This window comes from Rhinolophus hipposideros (assembly GCF_964194185.1).
Source record: "Rhinolophus hipposideros genome assembly, chromosome: 6".
Classification (NCBI taxonomy): Eukaryota; Metazoa; Chordata; class Mammalia; order Chiroptera; family Rhinolophidae; genus Rhinolophus; species Rhinolophus hipposideros.
Genome location: NC_138052.1, coordinates 72,106,778 through 72,127,926, shown reverse-complemented (window position 1 = coordinate 72,127,926; position 21,149 = coordinate 72,106,778). Strand labels below are relative to the sequence as shown.

General features: G+C 38.3%; 2 protein-coding genes across 2 annotated transcripts in view; one reads left to right on the top strand and one right to left on the bottom strand.

The window, feature by feature from the left end:
- BMPR2 (bone morphogenetic protein receptor type 2) overlaps positions 1–19,844 on the bottom strand; it is a 136,857-nt gene extending 117,013 nt beyond the window's left edge. The window contains exons 1-2 of the mRNA XM_081051448.1: positions 18,998–19,844; positions 18,815–18,892 (exon numbers count right to left, since the gene is read on the bottom strand). Coding sequence (XP_080907574.1) covers positions 18,815–18,890 — 76 coding nt within the window. The 5' untranslated portion in view covers positions 18,891–18,892; positions 18,998–19,844. The remainder of the gene's footprint in view (positions 1–18,814; positions 18,893–18,997) is intronic.
- On the top strand, positions 18,601–20,805 carry LOC308498801 (uncharacterized protein). Its single transcript, XM_081051449.1, has 2 exons — positions 18,601–19,586; positions 19,740–20,805. The coding sequence occupies exons 1-2, from the start codon at positions 19,515–19,517 to the stop codon at positions 20,340–20,342; spliced, it is 675 nt and encodes a 224-aa protein (XP_080907575.1). The 5' UTR covers positions 18,601–19,514; the 3' UTR covers positions 20,343–20,805.
- The last annotated feature ends 344 nt before the right edge of the window (positions 20,806–21,149 follow it).

Here is a 21,149-nt window from a genome sequence, read left to right as displayed (position 1 = left end):
TCCTCTGTGCCTAAAATTCCTCCTCTGTAAATGAGAATATAGTATCTACCTCATATTATTATTATAAGTTAATATATGTACAACACTAAGAATAGTTCCAGGTAGTTAAATTATCTAAACATAAAAAGTCTATAGACTTACTTTCTATAAGATGGAATTTTTTATAATTAAAGATATGACGAAGGCCTTTCTAAGAACACAAAACCCAGAATGTCATAAAGGAAAACAAAACATTGTAATTGGCAGAAATAACATAGTATGTAAATATCACCTTCAAATCAGTAAGAAAACGAAACAAATTATAAAAACTAATCTGATATATGAACAGGTAATCCAGAGAAATACAACTGGCCAATAAGTATACCAAAAAAGCTCGGTTTCACCAATAATTAAAGTACTGCAAACTCAAACAAAATGCCGTGGTTTTGATTTGGCAAAAATTAAAAAGACTGATATTATACAGTATTTTGAAAAGATATAAGAAAATGAAAATTCTGATATACTGCTGGTCAAAAAGGAAACTGGTACAATCTTTTGGGGGGGAAATTTGGAAGTTCATATCAAAATTTTAAATGTGCAAACTTTGACCAAAAGATTTTACTTTTAGAACTATCCTGACATGAATAATCACAAAATTTTGTGTATGATATACATAGTGATTCTACCTTCATTTAAAAAACAAACTAATTCCCTGTTTCCCCGAAAATAAGATCTAGCCGGACAATCAGCTCTTGGAGCAAAAATTAATGTAAGACCCAGTATATTATATTATATTATATTATATTATATTATATTATATTATGTTGTTATATTATATTATATTAATTGTATTATATTTATATTATATTATATTATATTTATTATATTATTCCCGGTCTTACAGTAAAATAAGACCGGGTCTTATGTTAAGTTTTGCTTCAAAAGACACATTAGAGTTGATTGTCCGGCTAGGTCTTATTTTCAGGGAAACAGGATTGTACACAGATGTTTGTTTATAGTGCATACAAAAAAGTATGAAAGGTTATAAACCAAACTATTAACAGGGCATACCCAACTAGGATATGGGATTGAGAAATTTTTCTATACTTCCTTATCATTTTAACATCTTTTTTACAATGATCTTGTATTACAACTTTAGGATTCTAAATACAAAGATTTTTAAAAGAAATAGAGACAAAGTCTAAAAGCAAAAACAAGTCTTAAAACACAAAGCAAAGTCAATACAAGTTTATCTTATTACTTCCTGCAGTCATCATACCATGTTTCCCCAAAAATAAGACCTAGCTGGACCATCAGCTCTAATGCGTCTTTTGGAGCAAAACCTAATATAAGATCCAGTCTTGGGGCGACCGGTTGGCTCAGTTGATTAGAGTATGACGCCCTTAACACCAGCGTTGCCAGTTCAATCCCCACATGGGCCTCTGTGAGCTGCGCCCTCCACAACTAGATTGAAACAACTACTTGACTTGGAGCTGATGGGTCCTGGAAAACCACACTTAAAATAAATAAAAGTTTTTTAAAAAAATCAAAGATCCGGTCTTATTTTACTATAAGACCCAGTATTATCATATAATACAATACAATACAATATAATACAATACAATACAATACCAGGTCTTATATTAATTTTTGCTCCAAAAGACACATTAGAGCTGATGGTCTAGCTAGGTCTTATTTTCAGGGAAACACGGTAGGTCCTGTTTCCCAAATTCCTTTGCTAAATACTTGGAAAGATTACATTTACTAGAAGTTGGGGAGATCATGAGACTGAATAGTGAATTGTAAGTAGAAATGATGTGAATCTCTTCTAGGCAGAGTATGTTACTGCCATGAAAGACTTCCTTATATTTTCTTTTACCTCTGGCAACCAGCAACTTACAAGGTGGTGGCACTCTATCAGCCCAGATCTCTGAATAATGAGCAGAGTACCACTGTCAGTCTTCTATGGACATACAGCATGAGCAAGAAATAACCACTGCTGTTTTAGAATAACCTAGGCTATCCAACGGATACACTTCCATAGTCCATGCCTTAACACACTGGCCTTTAATTACAAATAACTAGAATTTAATCTACTTTCAGTTAATGAATGTAATCTATTTTTATTGACAGGGTGATGTGAAAGATGAAGCCTATTGGCTGCTTAGTGTACAAATCCAAGCTGACTTAGTACAAATCTAAGACTATTATTTGGCTCTTAAAAGAAGGATTTAGCAACAAGGAGCAGTAAAACTGAATTTCTCATAAACCTAAGAAAATTGATAAAAAAAACAATGGTTCCTAGAGAAGAATTGGATAAAGGGAAAAAGGTTGGTGCCAAAAGCTACACTGAATTTATAGATCAACATTTTTCATAACATTTCATCAAGCGAACACCTTGGTTTAGCCAAAGGGAAAAATAATTAAATATCCAAGAAAAGTTATCTCTCATGAAAAACTTTCAATAAGTAACATGAATAATTTCATCTCCTGATATCATTTGGCTGTTTTCTTGCCCTTCTTGTCACCACAATACTGTCCTTTGTGTAGTATCTAAATATAAAAAGTTACTCTTCACAGTAGACTGGCCCCTAGGGGTTCTAATCACTTTAACAACAGATGGAAACATAAAAAACTTATCCTCCTGCTCACTTCGGCAGCACATATACTAAAAACTTATCTTCAACTAAATATGTCATCACTCTTCTGATCTAACTGGTGCCCCTTCCCGAAAATGAAGTTTTTAATCTCCCATGAAAAATTTTATTACCCATCAACATTTGAATATACCTGCAAAACCTAAAACATCTGTTCTCATTTATAGCAAAATATGAGACCATAACTAATAGTTGACACAGTTCAGTCTGTGAAATTATTCCTGAATGATTGAAATGCCAATATTTTCAGATGCCTAAAATATTCCAAGTATATTATACCTTCAGGTTAACAATGTATATGTTATATTAATGCTTTGCTTTGGAGTTATAGAGGCCTGAATCTGAATCCCAGATCTCCCTTTTTCTGTTCACTCATCTGTGAAATAAGGAAAAACAATAGCACTGAATCAGTCTGTTCAGAGGTTAATGAGATAACAGAGTATGTATGTAAGGCACTTATGGATATACTTGTACGACGACAGCTCTGATGGCCATTCCAGAAAAAGAGTTCCAAAATCACTTTGAAGAGTGGACTAGGCACTGGTGTCAGTGCATAACTTCCCAAGGGGAGGACTTCTAAGGTGACTGTAGTGATATTCAGCAATAAGGGATGCAGCACTTTCTCTAGGATGAGTTCGCAAACTTAATTGTCAGACCTCGTATGTGTATATATAAAACCACTTTAAAATGTGTATATGGAAAAGAGTTTAAAAGAAAATTAAGGTATTAAGGGTCCTTACTTCTGGGTGAGCAGGATCCTGAATCTTTTCATTTTCCTTCTTGTTTGTTATATTTTTATGAAATAAGCATGTGCATTTTTCGTGAACTTTTATTTAGAATAGTTTCATTTTACAAAAAAAAAAAAGAAAATGCAAAGAAAAGCGTCCAGATGGCTCAGCTGGTTAGAGCGTGAGCTCTTAACAACAGGGCTGCCCGTTCAATTCCCAGGAGTCAGTGAGCTGCGCCCTCCACGACTAGATTGAAGACAACGAGCTGCTGCTGAGCTGCTGGACCGGGCAGCCAGATGGCTCAGCTGGTTAGAGTGCGAGCTCTCAACAAAGTTGCTTAATCACTTCCCGCCTGGGATGCTGGGCTGCGCCCCTGCAACTAAGGACTGAAAACAGCGACTGGACCTGGAGCTGAGCTGCGCCCTCCACAACTAGACTGAAGGACACCGACTTGACTTGGAGTTGATGATGAGCCCTGGAAAAACACTGTTCCCCAACATTCCCCAATAAAAATTTTTTTTAAAAAAATGCAAAGAGGTACAGAAAGTTTCCTGTATGCCCCTCACCCAGTTTCCCTGATTATTAACTTTTTACATAACTGTGATACATTTCTTACAACTAATGAACCAACACTGGTACATTACTATTAGCCAAACTCCACGGTTTATTTGTATTTCACTAATTTTCACCTAATGTCCTTTTTCTGTTCCAGGGTACCATCTAGGATACCACATTGTATTTGGTCCTCATGTCTCTTTAGGTTCCTCTGGACTATGACAGTTTCTCAGACTTTCCTTGTCCTTGACAGTTTCGAGGAATACTAGGAATACTAGTGAGGTATTTTGTCAAATGTCCCTCATTTTGAAACTGATGTTTTTCTCTTTGTCAGTTAGACAAAGGCTGTGGGTTTTGTAGAGGAAAACCAGAGATGAAGTGACATTTCTCTCACATCACATCAATGATACCATCAACATGACTAATCATTGATTAATCTTGATTACTTGAGGCAGTTTGCCAGATTTCTCCACTGTAAAGTTACATTTTCCCCTTTGTACAGCGTTTGGAATAAGAAAAATGTTAAGTAAATTTTTCTTGTTTTAATTTCATATAAGTTTTTTTTCTTTGTTTTATTAGTTTCAGGTGCACAAAACAAAGTACTACTTAGACCTTTATCATTTATATCCCTCACACTGTGTCAACCCAGCTCCCCCATCCACTCTCCCTCTGACATCACACACAGCCATTACATCTCCACTGTCTCTATTCCTAATGGTGCACTCTACTTCATGTAAGTATATAAGTATCTACATATATATACATATATATGTAGATATGTATATATGTGTATATATATATAAAATTGTAGTTGACATTTATTATTGTTCAGCTTCAGCTTCAGGTGTACAGTGCAATGATCAGGCATCTACATCATCCCTGAGGTGGTCTCCGTAATGAGACAAGTGTCCATTGGATACCCTACAAAATCTTTACATTATTGATTACATTCCCCAAATTGACTTTCGTAACCCCGTGGCAATCTTGTGGTTACTGACTGCTTTCTAATCCTCTCACCTTCCCCCTTATCCCCAACCCCCCTCCCATCTAGCAACCCCCAGTTTTTCCTCTGTCTCCGAAACTGTTTCCGATTAGTTCATTCACTTATTCTCTTCTTTAGATTCCACATATAAGTGAGATCATATGGCATTTGTCTTTCTCTATCTGACTTATTTCACTTAACATAATGTTCTCTAGATCCATCCATGTTGTTGCAAATGGTAAGATTTCTTTCTTCTTTATGGCTGCGTAATACTCCATTGTATAAATGTACCACGGTTTCCTAATCCAGTCATCTACCGATGGGCATTTTGGTTGTTTCCATGTCTTGGCTATTGTGTATAGTGCTGCAATAAACATAGGCGTGCATAAATTTTTTTGAATTAGAGTTTTGGATTTCTCCGGATAAATACCTAGGAGTGGAATTGCTGGATCATAAGGTAGTCCCATTTTGAGATTTTTCAGATACCTCCATACTGTTTTCCATAGTGGCTGCACCAATCTGCAATCCCACCAACAGTGCACAAGGATTCCCTTTTCTCCACATCCTCGCCAGCATTTGTTGTTTATTGATTTACTGATGATAGCCATTTTGACTGGGGTGAGGTGGTATCTCATTGTGGTTTTTATTTGCATTTCTCTGATGGTTAGTGAGGTTGAGCATTTTTTCATATATCTGTTTGCCATCTGTATGTCCTTTTTAGAAAAATGTCTCTTCATGTCCTCTGCCCATTTTTTAATTGGGTTGTTTGTTTTTTTGGAGTTGAGTGAGTTTTTTATAAATTTGTGGTATTAACCCCTTATCGGATATGTCATTGGCAAATATCTTTTCCCATTTAGTAAGATCCCTTTGTGTTTTATTGATGGTTTCCTTTGCTGTGAAAAAACTTTGTAATCCCATATGTTTATTTTTTCTCTTACTTCCCTTGCGCGAGGGGATATATCAGTAAAAATCTTACTCCGGGTAATGTCTGTAAAGTTTCTTCCTATATTTTCTTCTAGGAATTTTATAGTTTCAGATCTTACATTTAAGTCTTTAAACCTAATATAAGTTTTTAATGGTTAATACGTTCACATGATCCAAACTTCAAAAGGTGCAAAAGTTGCTGAAAAGTCCTCCTCCCTCCTGTCTCCCAGCTTCTAAGTTCCAGCCCCCAGTGAACCAATGTTAATGGATTTCTTAATTTTAAAAAAATGTACTTCTAGTGAGGGTTCAAACATGATGAACATATATTGTGAAGTCAGTCTGGTTCAAGTAACATTTTTTATAGTGATTTAGGAATTCCTTAATTATATAGGTTCCTATTAAAAAAAAAATTACAATGGTACCTCGGTTTTCAAATGTAATCCATTCCAGAAGACCGTACGAGTTCTGAAACGTTCGAAAACCGAGGAAGTTTCCCCATAGGAAGTAGTGTAAAATCGATTAATCCGTTCCAGACTTTTAAAATCAACCCCTAAAACTGCAAATTTAATTTTACTATCTAATGATACCACGGATCCATAAAATTTACGGCATTCGTAAACCGAAATGTTCGTCAACAGAGACGTTCTGTATATGCTTCCAAAATATCTATCACTTTTCTCCCCTCCTATACACCTGGAAACACATCTTGTGTCTTTCATATAAAAAAAGTGAGTCATACCAAGAAATTTGGTAGAATTCAGACAGTGTCCAAATTACTTATTGATCCATTCCAGCATTCCCAAAATAGAATATATTAACATATTTCACAGGCACCAAAACAGTGGTTGCAACAGAAGTTACCTATTAGAATCACCTGGGCAGCCTTTTAACACTCATATATCACAACCCCATAAGACCTAATGAATCACTTCATTCCTCAGGGTTGGGAGGAGGACAGGCACATCTACCGTGTTTCCCCGAAAATGAGATCTAGCTGGACAATCAGCTCTAATGCGATTTTTGGAGCAAAAATTAATATAAGACCCAGTATTATATTCATATTATTATATTATGTTATTATATTATATTATGTTTTAATATATTACATTATACCCAGTCTTACAGTAAAATAAGACCAGGACTTATAAAAAAGTAAAATTAATTTTTCTTCCAAAAACGCATTAGAGCTGATTGTCCGGCTAGGTCTTATTTTTGGGGAAACAAGGAATGTTGAAAAAAGCTACCAGGTGATTCTGATATAAATCTCTAATTAAGACTAGAGACTCTAAATTTATTGTATACATCAGTGGCTCTCAAACTTTAAGGTACATCAGAACCTAGAGGACGTGTTAAAACACGTATTGCTGGGTCCCACTCCCAGAGGTTTCAACTCAAATGTCTAAAGTAGGGCCCAATAATCTGCATTTCTAACAAATTCCAAGGTGATACTGAGGCTGCTAATCCAGGAACTACCCTTTTTGAACTACTGTCCAACAACAAATAAACCAGTACTTTTAGAAAACCTTCATAAAATCCCCACAGTTATGGGAAATGAGTCCAAGAACAGCATCCATAACCAATATGTGTTGGTTCAACCAGTATCATTCAACAGACATTTATTATGGCTGTGGTCTCAAAGCGTAAAATTCAAATCAACACTATTGGCAATTCCTAGGAATTTGTATAAGTGAATGAATAGAGAATGCTATCAGAAAACAATTTTATTTATGAGACATTTTATACCTCACAATAACCACAACTTAAAAAAAAAATCTAGAACTGAGACATGAGACATAAAAAGAGGAAATGGAGGAAAACATCATTAAAAACCACCAAACTAAATTACCAGACAGAAACACAAGAAAAAAGAAACAATGGAAATACAGAGCAATAAGAAAAAAAAAGGGGGTGGGGGTGGAAGATGAGGGTAAGGGTGATCAAATATATGGTGATGGAAGGAGAACTGATTCTAGGTGGTGAACACACAGTGGGATTTATAGATGATGTAATACAGAATTGTACACCTGAAATCCATGTAATTTTACTAACAAATGTCACCCCAATAAATTTTAAAAAATAAATTAATTAAAATAAAAATAAAAAGACAAAATGGCAGTATTAACTCCTGATATATCAATAATCATCCTCGATGTTAATAATTAAACTCACCAATCAAAAGGGACAGGGTAGCTGAATGGATGGAAAAACAAAACTGAACATTTGCTGCCTTCAGGAGACCCATCAGAATACTGATGACAAACATAGGCTCAAAGTAAATGGGCAGAAGATGATACTCCAAGCAAACGGCATTGAGAGAAAAGCAGATGTGGCCATCCTTATATCAGCAAAACAGATTTCAAGAACAAAAGGTAATAAGAGACAAAAATTGATATTTTATAATGATAAAGGAAATAATCCATCAAGAAGACATAACATTTAATACATACGCATTGAACTTAGGAGCACCAAAATATATAAAGCAATTATTAGTAGTCCTAATTTTAAAATAGACAGCAACACAATAATACCATGTTTCCCTGAAAATAAGTCCAGGTCTTATATTAATTTTTGCTCCAAAAGATGCATTAGGGCTTATATTTAGGGGATGTCATCCTGAAAAATCATGTAGGGCTTATTTTCCAGTTAGGGCTTCTTTTCCAGTTAGGTCTTATTTTCGGGGAAATATGATAGTAGAAGATTTTAACACCTTACTTACACAAATGGAATGATCATCCAGACAGTTAACAAGCAAATATCAGCCTTAAATGATACATTAGTCCACATGGACTTAATATTTATAGAACTTTCCATCCCAAAAATAACAGAATACACATTCTTCCCAAGTGCATGTGAAACATTCTCAAGGATAGACCATAGCTGAGACACAAAACAAGTCTCAATAAATTTAAGACTATAATCATATCAAGCACCTTTTCTGACCACAATGGTCTCAAACTAGAAATCAACTACAACAAGGAAACTGGAAAAACCGCAAACATGTGGATAGTAAACAACAAGCTACTGAACAACTATTTGGTCAATAATGAAATAAAAGAAGAAAAAGATACATTATGACACAGATACATAAAGATAAATAAAGATCAAAATCTTTGGGATGCAGCAAAAGTGTTATCAAGAGGAAAATTTATAGCAATACAGGCCTACTTCAACAAACAAAAATCACAAATAATCTAACATTACACCTTAAGGAACTAGAAAAACACAAGCAAAGCCCAAAGTCAGTAGAAGGAAGAAAATAATACAAATCAGAGCAGAAATACTTGAACAAAAAAACAATAGAAACAATTAATGAAATAAAGAGCTGGTTCTTTGAAAATATAAACAAAATTGACAAACCTTTAGATAGACTCACTAAGGAAAAAAGAGAGGACACAAATAAATAAAATCAGAAGTGAAAGAGAAGTTATGATGCACACCACAAAAATACAGATTTATAAAAGAATACTTTTAAAAGACACCACCAAATTGGACAACCTAGAAGAAAAAGACAAGTTCTTAGAAACATGACCTTCCTAGACTAAATCATGAAGAATTAAAAAACCTCAATAAACTGATTACTACTAGAATGGTTCAAAAGCAATTGTGGTTTTTGCAATGATTTCTTTTTTTTTGGGGGGGGGGCAATATTGGGGAACAGTGTGTTTCTCCAGGGCCCATCAGTTTCAAGTCATTGTCCTTCAATCTAGTTGTGGAGGGCACAGCTCAGCTCCAAGTCCAGTTGCCATCTTCAATCTTTAGTTGCAGGGTGCACAGCCCACCATCCCATGCAGAAATTGAACCAGCAAACTTGTTGTTGAGAGCTCGTGCTCTAACCGAATGAGCCATTCAGCCACCTCTCTGGAAGCTCAGCAGCAGCTCATTGTATTCAATCTAGTTGTGGAGGGCACAGCTCACTGGCCCATATGGGAATCGAATTGCCAACCCTCTTGTTCAGAACTCTCGTGCTAACCAACTGAGCCATCCAGCTGCCCTGAAATGTTTAACCTTTTAAACCGCAATTACTTTTGCACCAACCTAATAACGATGAAATTGAAACAGTAATCAAAAACCTCACAAAAAATCAAAGTCCAGTACCAAATGGCTTCTCTAGCAACTCCTACAAAACATTCAAAGAATAAATATTTAACACCTATCCTTCTCAAACTCTTCAGAAAATCGAAGAGGAGAGAATACTTCCTAACTCATTTTATAAGATCAGCATTACTCTGATACTAAAACAAGCCAACGACGTCACAAAAAAAGGAAATTACAAGCCAGTATCTCTGATGAACACAGATGCAAAAAACCTCAACAAAAACAACAGCAAGTCAAACACAACACCACCTTAAAAGGATCATATACCACAATCAAGTGGGATTCAGTCCAGGGATGTGAGGATGGTTCAATACTGCAAACAATGTGATACACCACCTGAGCAAAATGAAGGATAAAAATCATATGATCATCTCAGTAGATGCAGAAAAAGCATTTGACAAGCTGTAACATCCATTTATGATTAAAAACTCTGAATAAAATGGGTACAGAAGAAAAGTACATCAACATAATAAAGGCCATATATGACAAACCCACAATTAACATACTCAATGGTGAAAAACTGAAAGCTTTTCCTCTAAGATCAGAAACAAGAAAAGATGCCAACTACCGCCATTCTTCTTCAATATAGTACTGGAAGTCCTAGCCAAAGGAATTAGACAAGAAAAAGAAATAAAAGGTACCCAAATTGGAAAGGAAGAAGTAAAACTGTCTCTATTTGCATATGACATGATATTATATAAAAAACATGATATTAAAACCCCAAAGACTCAAAAAAACTATTAGAACAAATCAATAAATTCTTCAAAGTTGCAGGAGACAAAAAGCACATGATTTCACTCATTTGGTATATAAAAACAAAAATGTAACAAACGAACAAAACAAAACAAAACAAAAACCAAACTCATAAATACAGACATCAGAATGGTGGTTACAAGAGAGGAATGGGGCAGGGGGAGGGCAAAATGGGTAAAGGGGGTCAAATACATGGTAACAGAAGAAAACTAGGCTTTTAGTGGTGAGCATGCAATAGAGTATACAGATATCAAATTACAATGCTGTACACCTGAAATTTGTTATTAACCAATGTTATCTCAAAATATTTTAAACTTTTGTACATTAAAGTATATTATTAAGACAGTTTTAAAAAATTAAAAAACCAACCTATAGAGTAGGAGAAAACATTTGTTGTCTTACTCCATTCGGGCTGTCATAACAAAATACCAGACATTGGGTGGCTTATAAAAAACAAAAATTTATTTCTCACAGTTCTGGAGGATGGGAAGTCCAAGATCATGGTACCTGCATATTAAGTAACTGGTGAGATCCCATTTCCTTTATGGCCATCTTTTTGCTGTAACCTCACATAGTGGAAGAAAGGAGGGATCTCTGTTGTCTGTTGGGTCTCCTTCAGAAGGGTACTAATTCCATTCATGAGGGCTAAACCCTCACAATCTAATTACCTCCTAAAAGCCTCACCATTTAATACCATCACCTCGGAGGTTGTGATTTCAACATATGAATTCTGAAGGGGACGTAAGCATTTAGTCCATAACATCTGGAAATCATCTACCTGAGACAGAATTAGTACTAGGAATATATAAAGAACTTTGACCACTCAACAACAAAAAGACAAACAACCCAATTCAAAAATGGACAAATGTTGTTCAAGGGTACCAACTTGCAACCAGTAGATAAATAAGTCCAGAACAGTAGTAATTATAGACAATGTTATAAACTTCAAAGTTGCTAAGAGACTAGATCTGAATTGTTCCCACCACAAAAAATAATCATGTGATATAATATAAGTGTTAGGTAACAAAATTATTTTACAATATATGAATGATCAAATCAACAACACTATATTTTAAACTTACACAATGTTTTATGTCAAATGTATATCTGTAAAATCTTTTTAAAAGAACAAATAGACAAAGGACTTGAATAGACATTTCTCCAAAGAAGATACACAAAAGGTAAATAAGCACATGAAAAGATGCCCAACATCAAAAGGGAAAAGCAAATAAAAATCACGAAGAGATACCACTTCACACCCATTTGGATAGCTATAATAAATAATTTTTAAAAAATAATACAGAAAATAACAAGTGTTGGTGAGAATATGGAGAAATTAGAACCGTTGTATACTGCTGGTGGGAATATAAGATGGTGCAGCCATTATGGAAAACAACTTGGTGGTTCCTCAAAAACCTAAACCTAGAATTACCATGTAGTCTGGCAATATACTCCCAGACATACACCCATAGGAATTGAAAGCAGGGACTGGAACAGATACTTGTACACCAACGTTCATTGCAGCATTGTTCACAATAGCCAAAAGGTGGAAACAACTCAGGTGTCCATCAACAGACAAATGGTTAAAAAAAAATGTGGAATATATGAGGTCAGACAATTAAGTTCGAGAACTCATCCTAGAAAAAGTGCTACATACGTTATTGTTGAATACCACTACGGTCACCTTCAAAGTACTCCCCTTGGGAAGCTATGCACCAAAGCCAGCACCTAGTCCACCCTTCAAAGCAATTTTGAAACTCTTTCTGGAATGGCCATCAGAGCTGTCGTCCTATTACTCTTGGAAGTCCTGAATGTCATCAAAATGTCTTCCTTTCAACATTTCCTTTATCTTTGGGTAAAGAAAGAAGTCATTGGGGGCCAGATCAGGTGAGTAGGGAGGGTGTTCCAAGACAGTTATTTGTTTACCAGCTAAAAACTATCAGACAGTGCTGTGTGAGCTGGTGCATTGTCGTGACGCAAGAGCCATGAATTGTTGGCGAAAAGTTCAGGTCGTCGAACTTTTTCACGCAGTCTTCTCAGCACTTCTAAATAGTAAACTTGGTGAACTGTTTGTCCAGTTGGTACAAATTCATAATGAATAATCCCTCTGATATCAAAATAAGGTTAGCAACATCAACGTAATCAAGATATAAAATGTATTTGCAAAAAATTAATTTATATTTCTTTCAAAGTAGTGCTTTCACAATTTCAGAATACACCCACAGTTTTACCCAACCTAAGTTAAAATCAAAGTATTATATACTCAGTAATAACAAAATGTATCACTCAAAAAGTTCTATTCACTTACTTACTAGTAACTAAGTATACCACTGGCTTTTCTCGTACCACAAGTCAAAGTGCTATAAGTACTATAAGCATCATGCAGACCTACCTCCTCACTTTACAAATGAGGATACGGAGAACAAAAGACATTATTTGCCCAAAGCAAACAGCTACTGGCACCACTAGCAAGAAATTCAAACCTTTCTAGCTTCTTATTCTGGTTGTCTGTTTGATTCAGAAATCATCTAATTTTAGGGATAATTAAGGCCTGGGAGAGGAGTAGCAATAAGAGAAAATCAATCAAGGGGTGGAGTAGCAATAAGATAATAGACCACCTAGGGAGACTTAAAACACCACAAAACAAAAATCAGTAAGGGAGAAGAGAGTATGGAGAAGATACAGAATCATGGAAAGGAGAGTTTCAAGGAAGAGGTGACCAAAAACTGTCAAATTCAGCAAAAAGTGAGAGAACAAGATTGAAAAGTGACTGGACTTAGCAATCAAGAAGTCACTGCTGACCTAATAATATATACCGCACAGAGGGAATAAGTAAGAAGTTGAGGATAATGGAAATCAAGAGTATTTAGTGTTCTTCCAAGAAGGCTGGCAGAGAAGAAAGACATAAAAGGAGGGTGGAGATTAGTTGGAAGATGCCACAGAAACATAGTCTCTTTTCCTGTGGTGCAGAATACCTACAGGAATTTCTCATCCTGAAAGATAGGCTGAGAGAAAAAATAATAAGGGTTTGCAACATACATACCCTTGCTTCAAACAGCATGAGATCTAATTCTCTTTCAGGAAGTGATACATAGGCTATGGCATGAGACAGTTGGGGAAGGAGGTACAGCAGTTATCTTTCTTTGTATCCACCAACATTTAAAAGAGAAATTTGCACAAAGAAAGCACTAATAAATGTTTGTTGACTGGACATTTTAGTTCTTCCATATATCTATCCTATTATGCCTCCCTACCCTTCCAGCTACTCCCATTGGGTGCACATTGGAATAGAAACTGGATATGGTAAAACGCTTACTGTATTAAGTGCAATTAAGAGCAAACAATAAATGTTGTTTTCTAATAGTTCTGATAAGGCAATATATTTTAAAATGTTCATGTTATTTATAAGCTTATTTATAACCTCACAAAGACTATATGTATTGTTATAATCCAGTAGTCTTAGCTGTCACATCCATCTCATAGACAAAAAGAAAAGTTAAAAACAAATCAAGTCTATTGCACTCAAAATTCTACCAACGTCTTCGTTGCTTTTGGAAGGGATTCAAAGACTAGACCATTTAACTGGAAAAGAGAAATAATTTGGTACAAGCTAAATGAACATACGCGTATACGATACTGAATGAGCAAAGCACTTTTCATTAAATAACATACCCTGTTTCTCCTATTACCTTTAAGACCAAAAATAGGCAAGAAAAAAATTGTGCAAATTTTAATAAAGAAAAAGGTTTGAGATAATTACTTAAAGCATAAAATAAGAAATGCTTGGTACCAATGTTGACTGAATAAAAGATCCAGTATAGGTTATAATTAGCACAAAAGGTTAAAAAAAAAGTAAAGTAAAACCTCACATTTAGAAGGAATCTTAGATCCATCAGTTCTCAAACTTTAGGGTACATAAAATTTAACTGGGAGATGTGTGCTTAAATGCAGATTCCCAAATTCACTGTCCAGATATTCAGATTAAGTGGGTCTGGGATGGTGCCCAGGAGTCTGCATTTCAAACATAATCTAGTCCAATCCTAAAATATTACAATTGTGAAAACTATGTTAAGTAATCTATTTGCCCAGAATCACACAGAATCCAGGTCTCATTAACTCAAGGCAGTAGTCCTCCTACTATACCACTTAAACTACTTTATTATAGTTGAAGAAACTGGGACGCAGAAAAAATAAATTCCTAATACATCATTTGGGTAAGTGAGCAATCTTAGGATACTTGCTGGCTCCAATTCCTTTTTATTATTCATCCATTTAATATTTCTTAAACATCTATGTGCATAGCAATATGGTTGATTACAAAACAATTTAAGATAGAAACCCTGTCCTCTAGAAGCAATTGTCAGTTGAGAGGACAAGCAAATACATAAAAATGTTATTCAACAGCAAGGCAATACATGAGTAAGTGCCAAAATAAGGGGTTTGGTCAGTTATAAAATGAACTGATTTAAACTGTCTTCACGCTGTACCTTTTATATGCAGTTAGAATTTACCCATCAGAAAGCAATATTCAGTTTCTTCTCTTTCACCGTTAATAACGTTTGCCTTTAATGAAGGAAAGCTGTTGTCCTTGTGTGGCATCTCTCTCCCCACATTTCACACCCACCCCAACACCAGCACCACTACCCCACACGCCAGGATAGCTTTTGTAGAAAGTTCCTAATAGGTGTATGTAAAACTGAAATCTAGTCAAGCGAATTATTTCAAATGCAGGAAGAACCTGTGGACACTGACCAGGCAGGAGAGGCTGGCACTGATGCCAGCTCAGCCACGCACACATCTGCGCCAGCCCAAGAGGATTAGGTGATGCTGGACCCTGAGTTCCTAGAGAGTGTCCTGGAGACCCTTCCAGGTGGGGATCTCAACAATGCAGCCACTCAAAATGCCATGGGCTGCCTGGCCTCCCAGTGCACCAAGGTCGGTGAGGAGGTCAGAAGTCAGTCTCCCCAGAATGTGCCACCCTGACAGGCCGATTATTTCTAGCTGAAAACAATTCAAGACCAACAAACTCAAGAAGTTTGTTGCCTGCCCCTTACCTATCTAAACAGATTCAGACAGAAAATTCTGCTTGAGGAATGGAACCTTAGCATACTCACCTCAGCACATAGGAATTGCCTATCTCCCCATTCCTTAGTCCAAAATGATATATACAGAGGGTGCCAAAGAAAGGTACACACATTTTAAGAAAGGAAAAAACTGTATTAAATTGTAATACTCAATATATACCGATAACGAAAGATGAATACAAGTCATGTGTATATATTTTGGGGGCACCCCCGGTATACCTTATTTTGCCTCACTGTCTTTGGAATTTGCATGCTTATATGAATTTCCCATGCACACATATTAAAATTTGATTTTCTTTTGATAATCTGCTGTATGTCACTTGAATTATTCCACCAGCCAGAAGAACTAAAGGGGTAAGGGGAAAGTTTCCCTGGCCCTGCAAAGGCAAAAAGGACAAGAAGGAGAAGGACAAGAACTAAGACTGGAGGTGAAGGGTAGCTAGGCCTGCTCAGAGGTTTGCACAGGGTACAGTGGGATACAGCTTTGATACATTATGTGGAACCAATAGAACCTAAATAAAACTTGGCAACTTTTATTTTTTTAAAAAAATCTTTTTTACAGAAGCTGACTTTTAAATAAGTATGGCATTGTACTGTGTGTCCTTTTATTAAATAATTCATTTATAAACCAAACACAAGCACATACTTTTATAAATTCTAATTTTCTGCATAGCAATTGTTCTTAGAATTAAAGAATCCAAGAACTAGATAAAGTGGGAAAGAGAGATTCAAAAGAAATAAAGGATTGAACCATGACCCCAAAGAGGGATGTGGTATCAGTCAGTCTTCCAATATTTTTTTCCTTTCAGCAGTACTTGCACCTGTTTGGTTATATCACTGCATCTATGTATCCCAAATCTACACAGGCTCTCTTTAGTCACCTTGCACTTAATGAAACTGCACTAGCCACTCCAACATTGGGCAAAGCAAAGTTTTACACATTTAGAACCATGACATTTGCATAACCAGTGAGGTACAAAGATCTTGTCAAGTGTCTGCTTCTTTGCAAAGGCTGATCTGGTGAAGGCACTAATCTATCCCATATTCCCAATTAAGAGTGAGAAGTTATTGTTACCATTAATGTTGTAAGTAAGGGTACAGGCTATAATCCTGGCTCCTCAATTTATTGACTGCGTGGTGAGTTATTTAAATTCTCAAAAAAAATAAAAAATAAAAAATAAATTATCTGTACTTTACTTGCCCTCTCTGTAAAACGAGCATAATTAAACATGAAGTATACAACCGTCATCAGGATCAAATGAGAAAATACATACAACTGTTGGATAGTTGCTGGCACATAGTAAGCACTCAATAATACCAGCTATTATTATTATTGTTGTTATAGCTCTGAAATCCAGCATCACAAATTTTTGTATCTGGTGCTACGTATACTAAAGAAAAAAGAGGACTAACTGTTTAAGCAGTGACTCTTTTAACCCATCCCTTTTAAGGCACAGTATTCTAATGTTTTATTTACCAAATAGAAATTGTTTATTTTAAAATCAGTGTTCTTTCTCTTACTTTAATCTGATCACAAAATAATAAGCCTGTCAACTAAAAGTGAGAATCTACATTCTAAAAAGGTGAAAAATAAAGAACACTGAAAAGTCTACACTGAGATTTCTGCTCTTAGAGTAACTGCGTAAGCTTAAGGTCTTTTACTCTCTTCATATTTTACAGGAACCACATGGCTTATGGCTAAATAATTTAAATAACTAACACAATAAAGTAATTAGTCAAAAAGCATTCATTTTTAGCCCAAAAGGAATTGTGATGATTAAGATTAAAATGCAAGTTTCCAAATATATTCAATTCAGAAATTCAAATTGTTTTAACACTACACAGATTTATCGTAAGCACAATATTTATTAATCAAAAATATCAAAAACACAAAAGGAAACTTCAAATTTTCTGTCAGTATTTTCCCAGTGCAGACTTTTTAAATGGAAATAAGCAAGCAACTTCTGTGTTTAACACAGCAATGAGAAACTTATTGAATGTGAAAAGTACACACTTACAAAAATAAAAAAGTAATTGAAAAACTGTCATGGTGTCCTTTACTTGTTTTTAAACGTATAATCTATTTGGCCATCCTAAGCCAAATTTAAGAATTGTATGTACAATTCACTCCTGAAAATTCCTAAAAGCATATTATCACAAGACTGCATGAAAAACAATTGCAAAAGAAACATAAGGTTTTTGCTAAGGTGTCTGAAAACTAAAAAGAAATATTCTAAGGAAAGGATGACTACCATTTCTCTTTAAGCTTCAGTAAAACGACAAAGATCTTTCAGGACTCAGATCTTCTAGAAATCCGATGTGAGGTCCAAGTTGTCTCAATGACAGGACAGCCAATAAATGCCAGATGATTAAATGTAAAGTGATCGAAAATACTTTTAAACACAATAGTAATTCCAAAAACATAAAAAAATACCAGTGTCCATATTGAAAAGATGGAAATATAATTACAAAATAATACTACCACTAATAATAATCAACAGTATTATACAATGTACTAAGAATTTCTAAGGATCTCAGTTTCTTGCATCCTCAACATTTCATTCAATTCATTAACATTTTTGAATAATGAAAGGAATATGGATTCCCAAGGAGGGATCTAAATCTAAAAATAAGGTTCAAGTGTGTGTTCTATAGTTGATGTTCTTTTTACTGTAAGCCAAATGCGCCTCTTTAGGTTAAGAAAAATCTACACCTCTGTTTCCAAAGATACCATAATAGACACTGTTCAGTGGTGATTAAAACATTATTTTAATCCTTGCATTACCTCACAGCTAAAAATGTCAAGATACCACACCCAATATGTCTTTTTTTTTCCCCTGTGGGGGGTGTGGAAGGTGGGGAATATGGAAGTGGGGATTCGAAACTACACAAAAACATGAAAGGTTATTTCCCTGGAAGGGTCGGGAAAGGAACGCAGGCGCACGTTCGTGGTTCCCTATACAGTGATCGGGGGACGCATCCCAGGGCGAGCGCAGGCCTCGGCCTCTGCGGGCTCACTCCCTCGCCACCCGCAAGGAAAGCGGCCGGACTACTCACCGGCTGCAGAGCTGACCAGCAGAACGGTCCAGAGCAGCGAGGGCACCCGCCAGGGCCGCCGCAGCGAGGAAGTCATCCCTGGGCCAGCCAAGACGCAGGAGAGCAGAGACAAGAAAATATGGAAAGTAAACACGGGCGGAGAAACACGGCCGCGAGGCTTGTCTTCTCTCTCGTCTGACTTACCCGGCCCGTATTACAATGCAGTTTGAAAGGACAAATGGCAGATGAGAGGACTTGGCTGCAGAGCTTTCATTCCGCGGCAGAAATGCCCTTCATTTCTCTCCCTCGCGGCTGGAGGGGGTTCATTCGCCTACGACCGGGTGCCTCGGCCCCTCAAACCAAAGGCATGTCCGTGGGAAGAAGCAGGGAGACAAGCGGAAAGTCCCGCAGTTATTTCCCTCGTAGTTTCACGATATCAAAGAAACATCCAGGTCTGGGAGAAAACATATCCAGGGTGCACGGGGGTGGAGAGCGGGGATTCGATTCGGGGCCCGAGGATCAGCACAAGTGCCCGACTACTGGGGCAGGGCGAAGCGGCGCGGGCGGCGGCGGCGAGGGCGCCCGGCAGCCCGAGTCTCATCGCCTGTGGCTCCGGGAGGCCAGGATTCCTTTTTAAGTTTCGCTTCGGTGCTTCCTTCACTCCGAATTGGAGAACAACAAATCCTCTTCCTCCACCGAGTCGAACAGGGTGCCTGTCTCCATGGACAAACCCACAGCCTTCACGCTTTGGCGGCACAATCCTGCGAGGGTCCCGCGGGGTCGGGCCGGAGGGGTGAGTAGCGGTGGGGAGCGGGGGAGGGTGGGAGAGGGGTCGGCCGGCCGGGCCCGGTGCTCCCCAAGACAGCGGGCGGAGGGGAGGTGCCGGGAGGCTGCTCTTTCCAGCCCTCCCGCGTGCGCGTCTCTCTCTCTCTCTTTTTTATTGCAGCTGTTGGATCTCGCCAGAGGTAAATTCCACCATGAAAGCCTCGTCTTCTCCCGTCAATGGCTCCCGCGAGCGAATCACAGCCCCCCTGAGGAAGCCGCCGCCGCCGCCGCCGCCTCGTTCTCCCGCAGCTCTGGGCTCCGGGCGGAGCTCCGGCGTCGCGGGCCGAGGGCGGGGGGCGGCGGGAGGGCGGATGTAGGTGGCTGGGGAGGGGGGTTGGCTAAGAGGCGGCGAGACACTCAGCGCCCCTCCGGGAAGCACTTCCAGTGGCTCCGCGCAGACCAGACACAAAGGGGGGAGTCGCCGCAGCTGCCAGTCTGCGGCGCTCCCGGTCACCGGAGTCGCCCCGCCTCCGCCTCCGCCTCCGCCTCCTCCTCCGTCTCCGGCTCTTCCCGGCCCAGTCTGTCTCGGGCCTGTGGTGCAGCGCGGGCGGCTCTGGCCGCGGCGGCGGCGGCGGCGGCGCGACGAAGCTCGCACTGCGCCTGCGCACTCGCGACCCCGCCCGGCCCTGCCCCGCTCTCCCGGGCTTGCTGGGGCGGACTCCGCGGGCCTTGCGCGGAGTGTCTCACCCGAACCGGCGAAGGCAGGGTGGGGCCGGCAGCTTAGGATGGGCAGGAATGGCCTTTCTTCTCTATACACACGTAGGTTTCATACGCGCAACGGTTGGGATTTGTGTGTTTGAGCGAGCGGCCACACATTTTCCTGCATTCGGCGTACTCCTCCGAGCTGGGTAATTGAGCTGCTGACGAGGCGTCGCGGTCTCCTCCGCGACCGGGAGTAAAGCCGTGAGGGGCCGAAATGCCTCTATTGTTTCTTGGAGCCGGAGCCAGCCTCTCCGTAGCCTAAGAACCCAGACGGACACGCCTTTCCCAGAACCGGGGACCTTGACCTCCTCGGCCTCCCATCACCGACTGAAATAAAAGCCGGAATTGGAAAGACCACCCCTCAATTGATGTTTTTGCTCTTATCGGCGTCTGCGTTCCTCAAGCACCCATTCCTGTAACCCTTCTTAGTTGGCAGGAATAGTGAACATTTGCGATGAAAAGCCAAAAAGAAAACTTAAAATTCTATACACTGTCCTGCTGTGTGTGTGCATATCTGTGTATGCATCGCGGTTTCCACTTCGTGGGTGGGCCTTTATTCACAAATGTTGGGGACCTTAGGGGCTTTTTATAGGACTCGTGGAAGGAAAACTACAGTGAGGAGTTGGTGCTCAGGGTAAAGAGTGGGATGAGTCTTTGCAAACACGGAGATCAGAAGGTCCTGTTGGAAGCTTTCTTGCATCTGGAAGAGATCGGTTTAAGTCGGGTTTTTAGAATTGCAACAACCCAAGCAATAATAAGGATAGAGGAAGGGATTCCATTCCCACCTTACCCTGCCCTGCAGTCCTCACAGAGCCTTGTGGGATCAGGC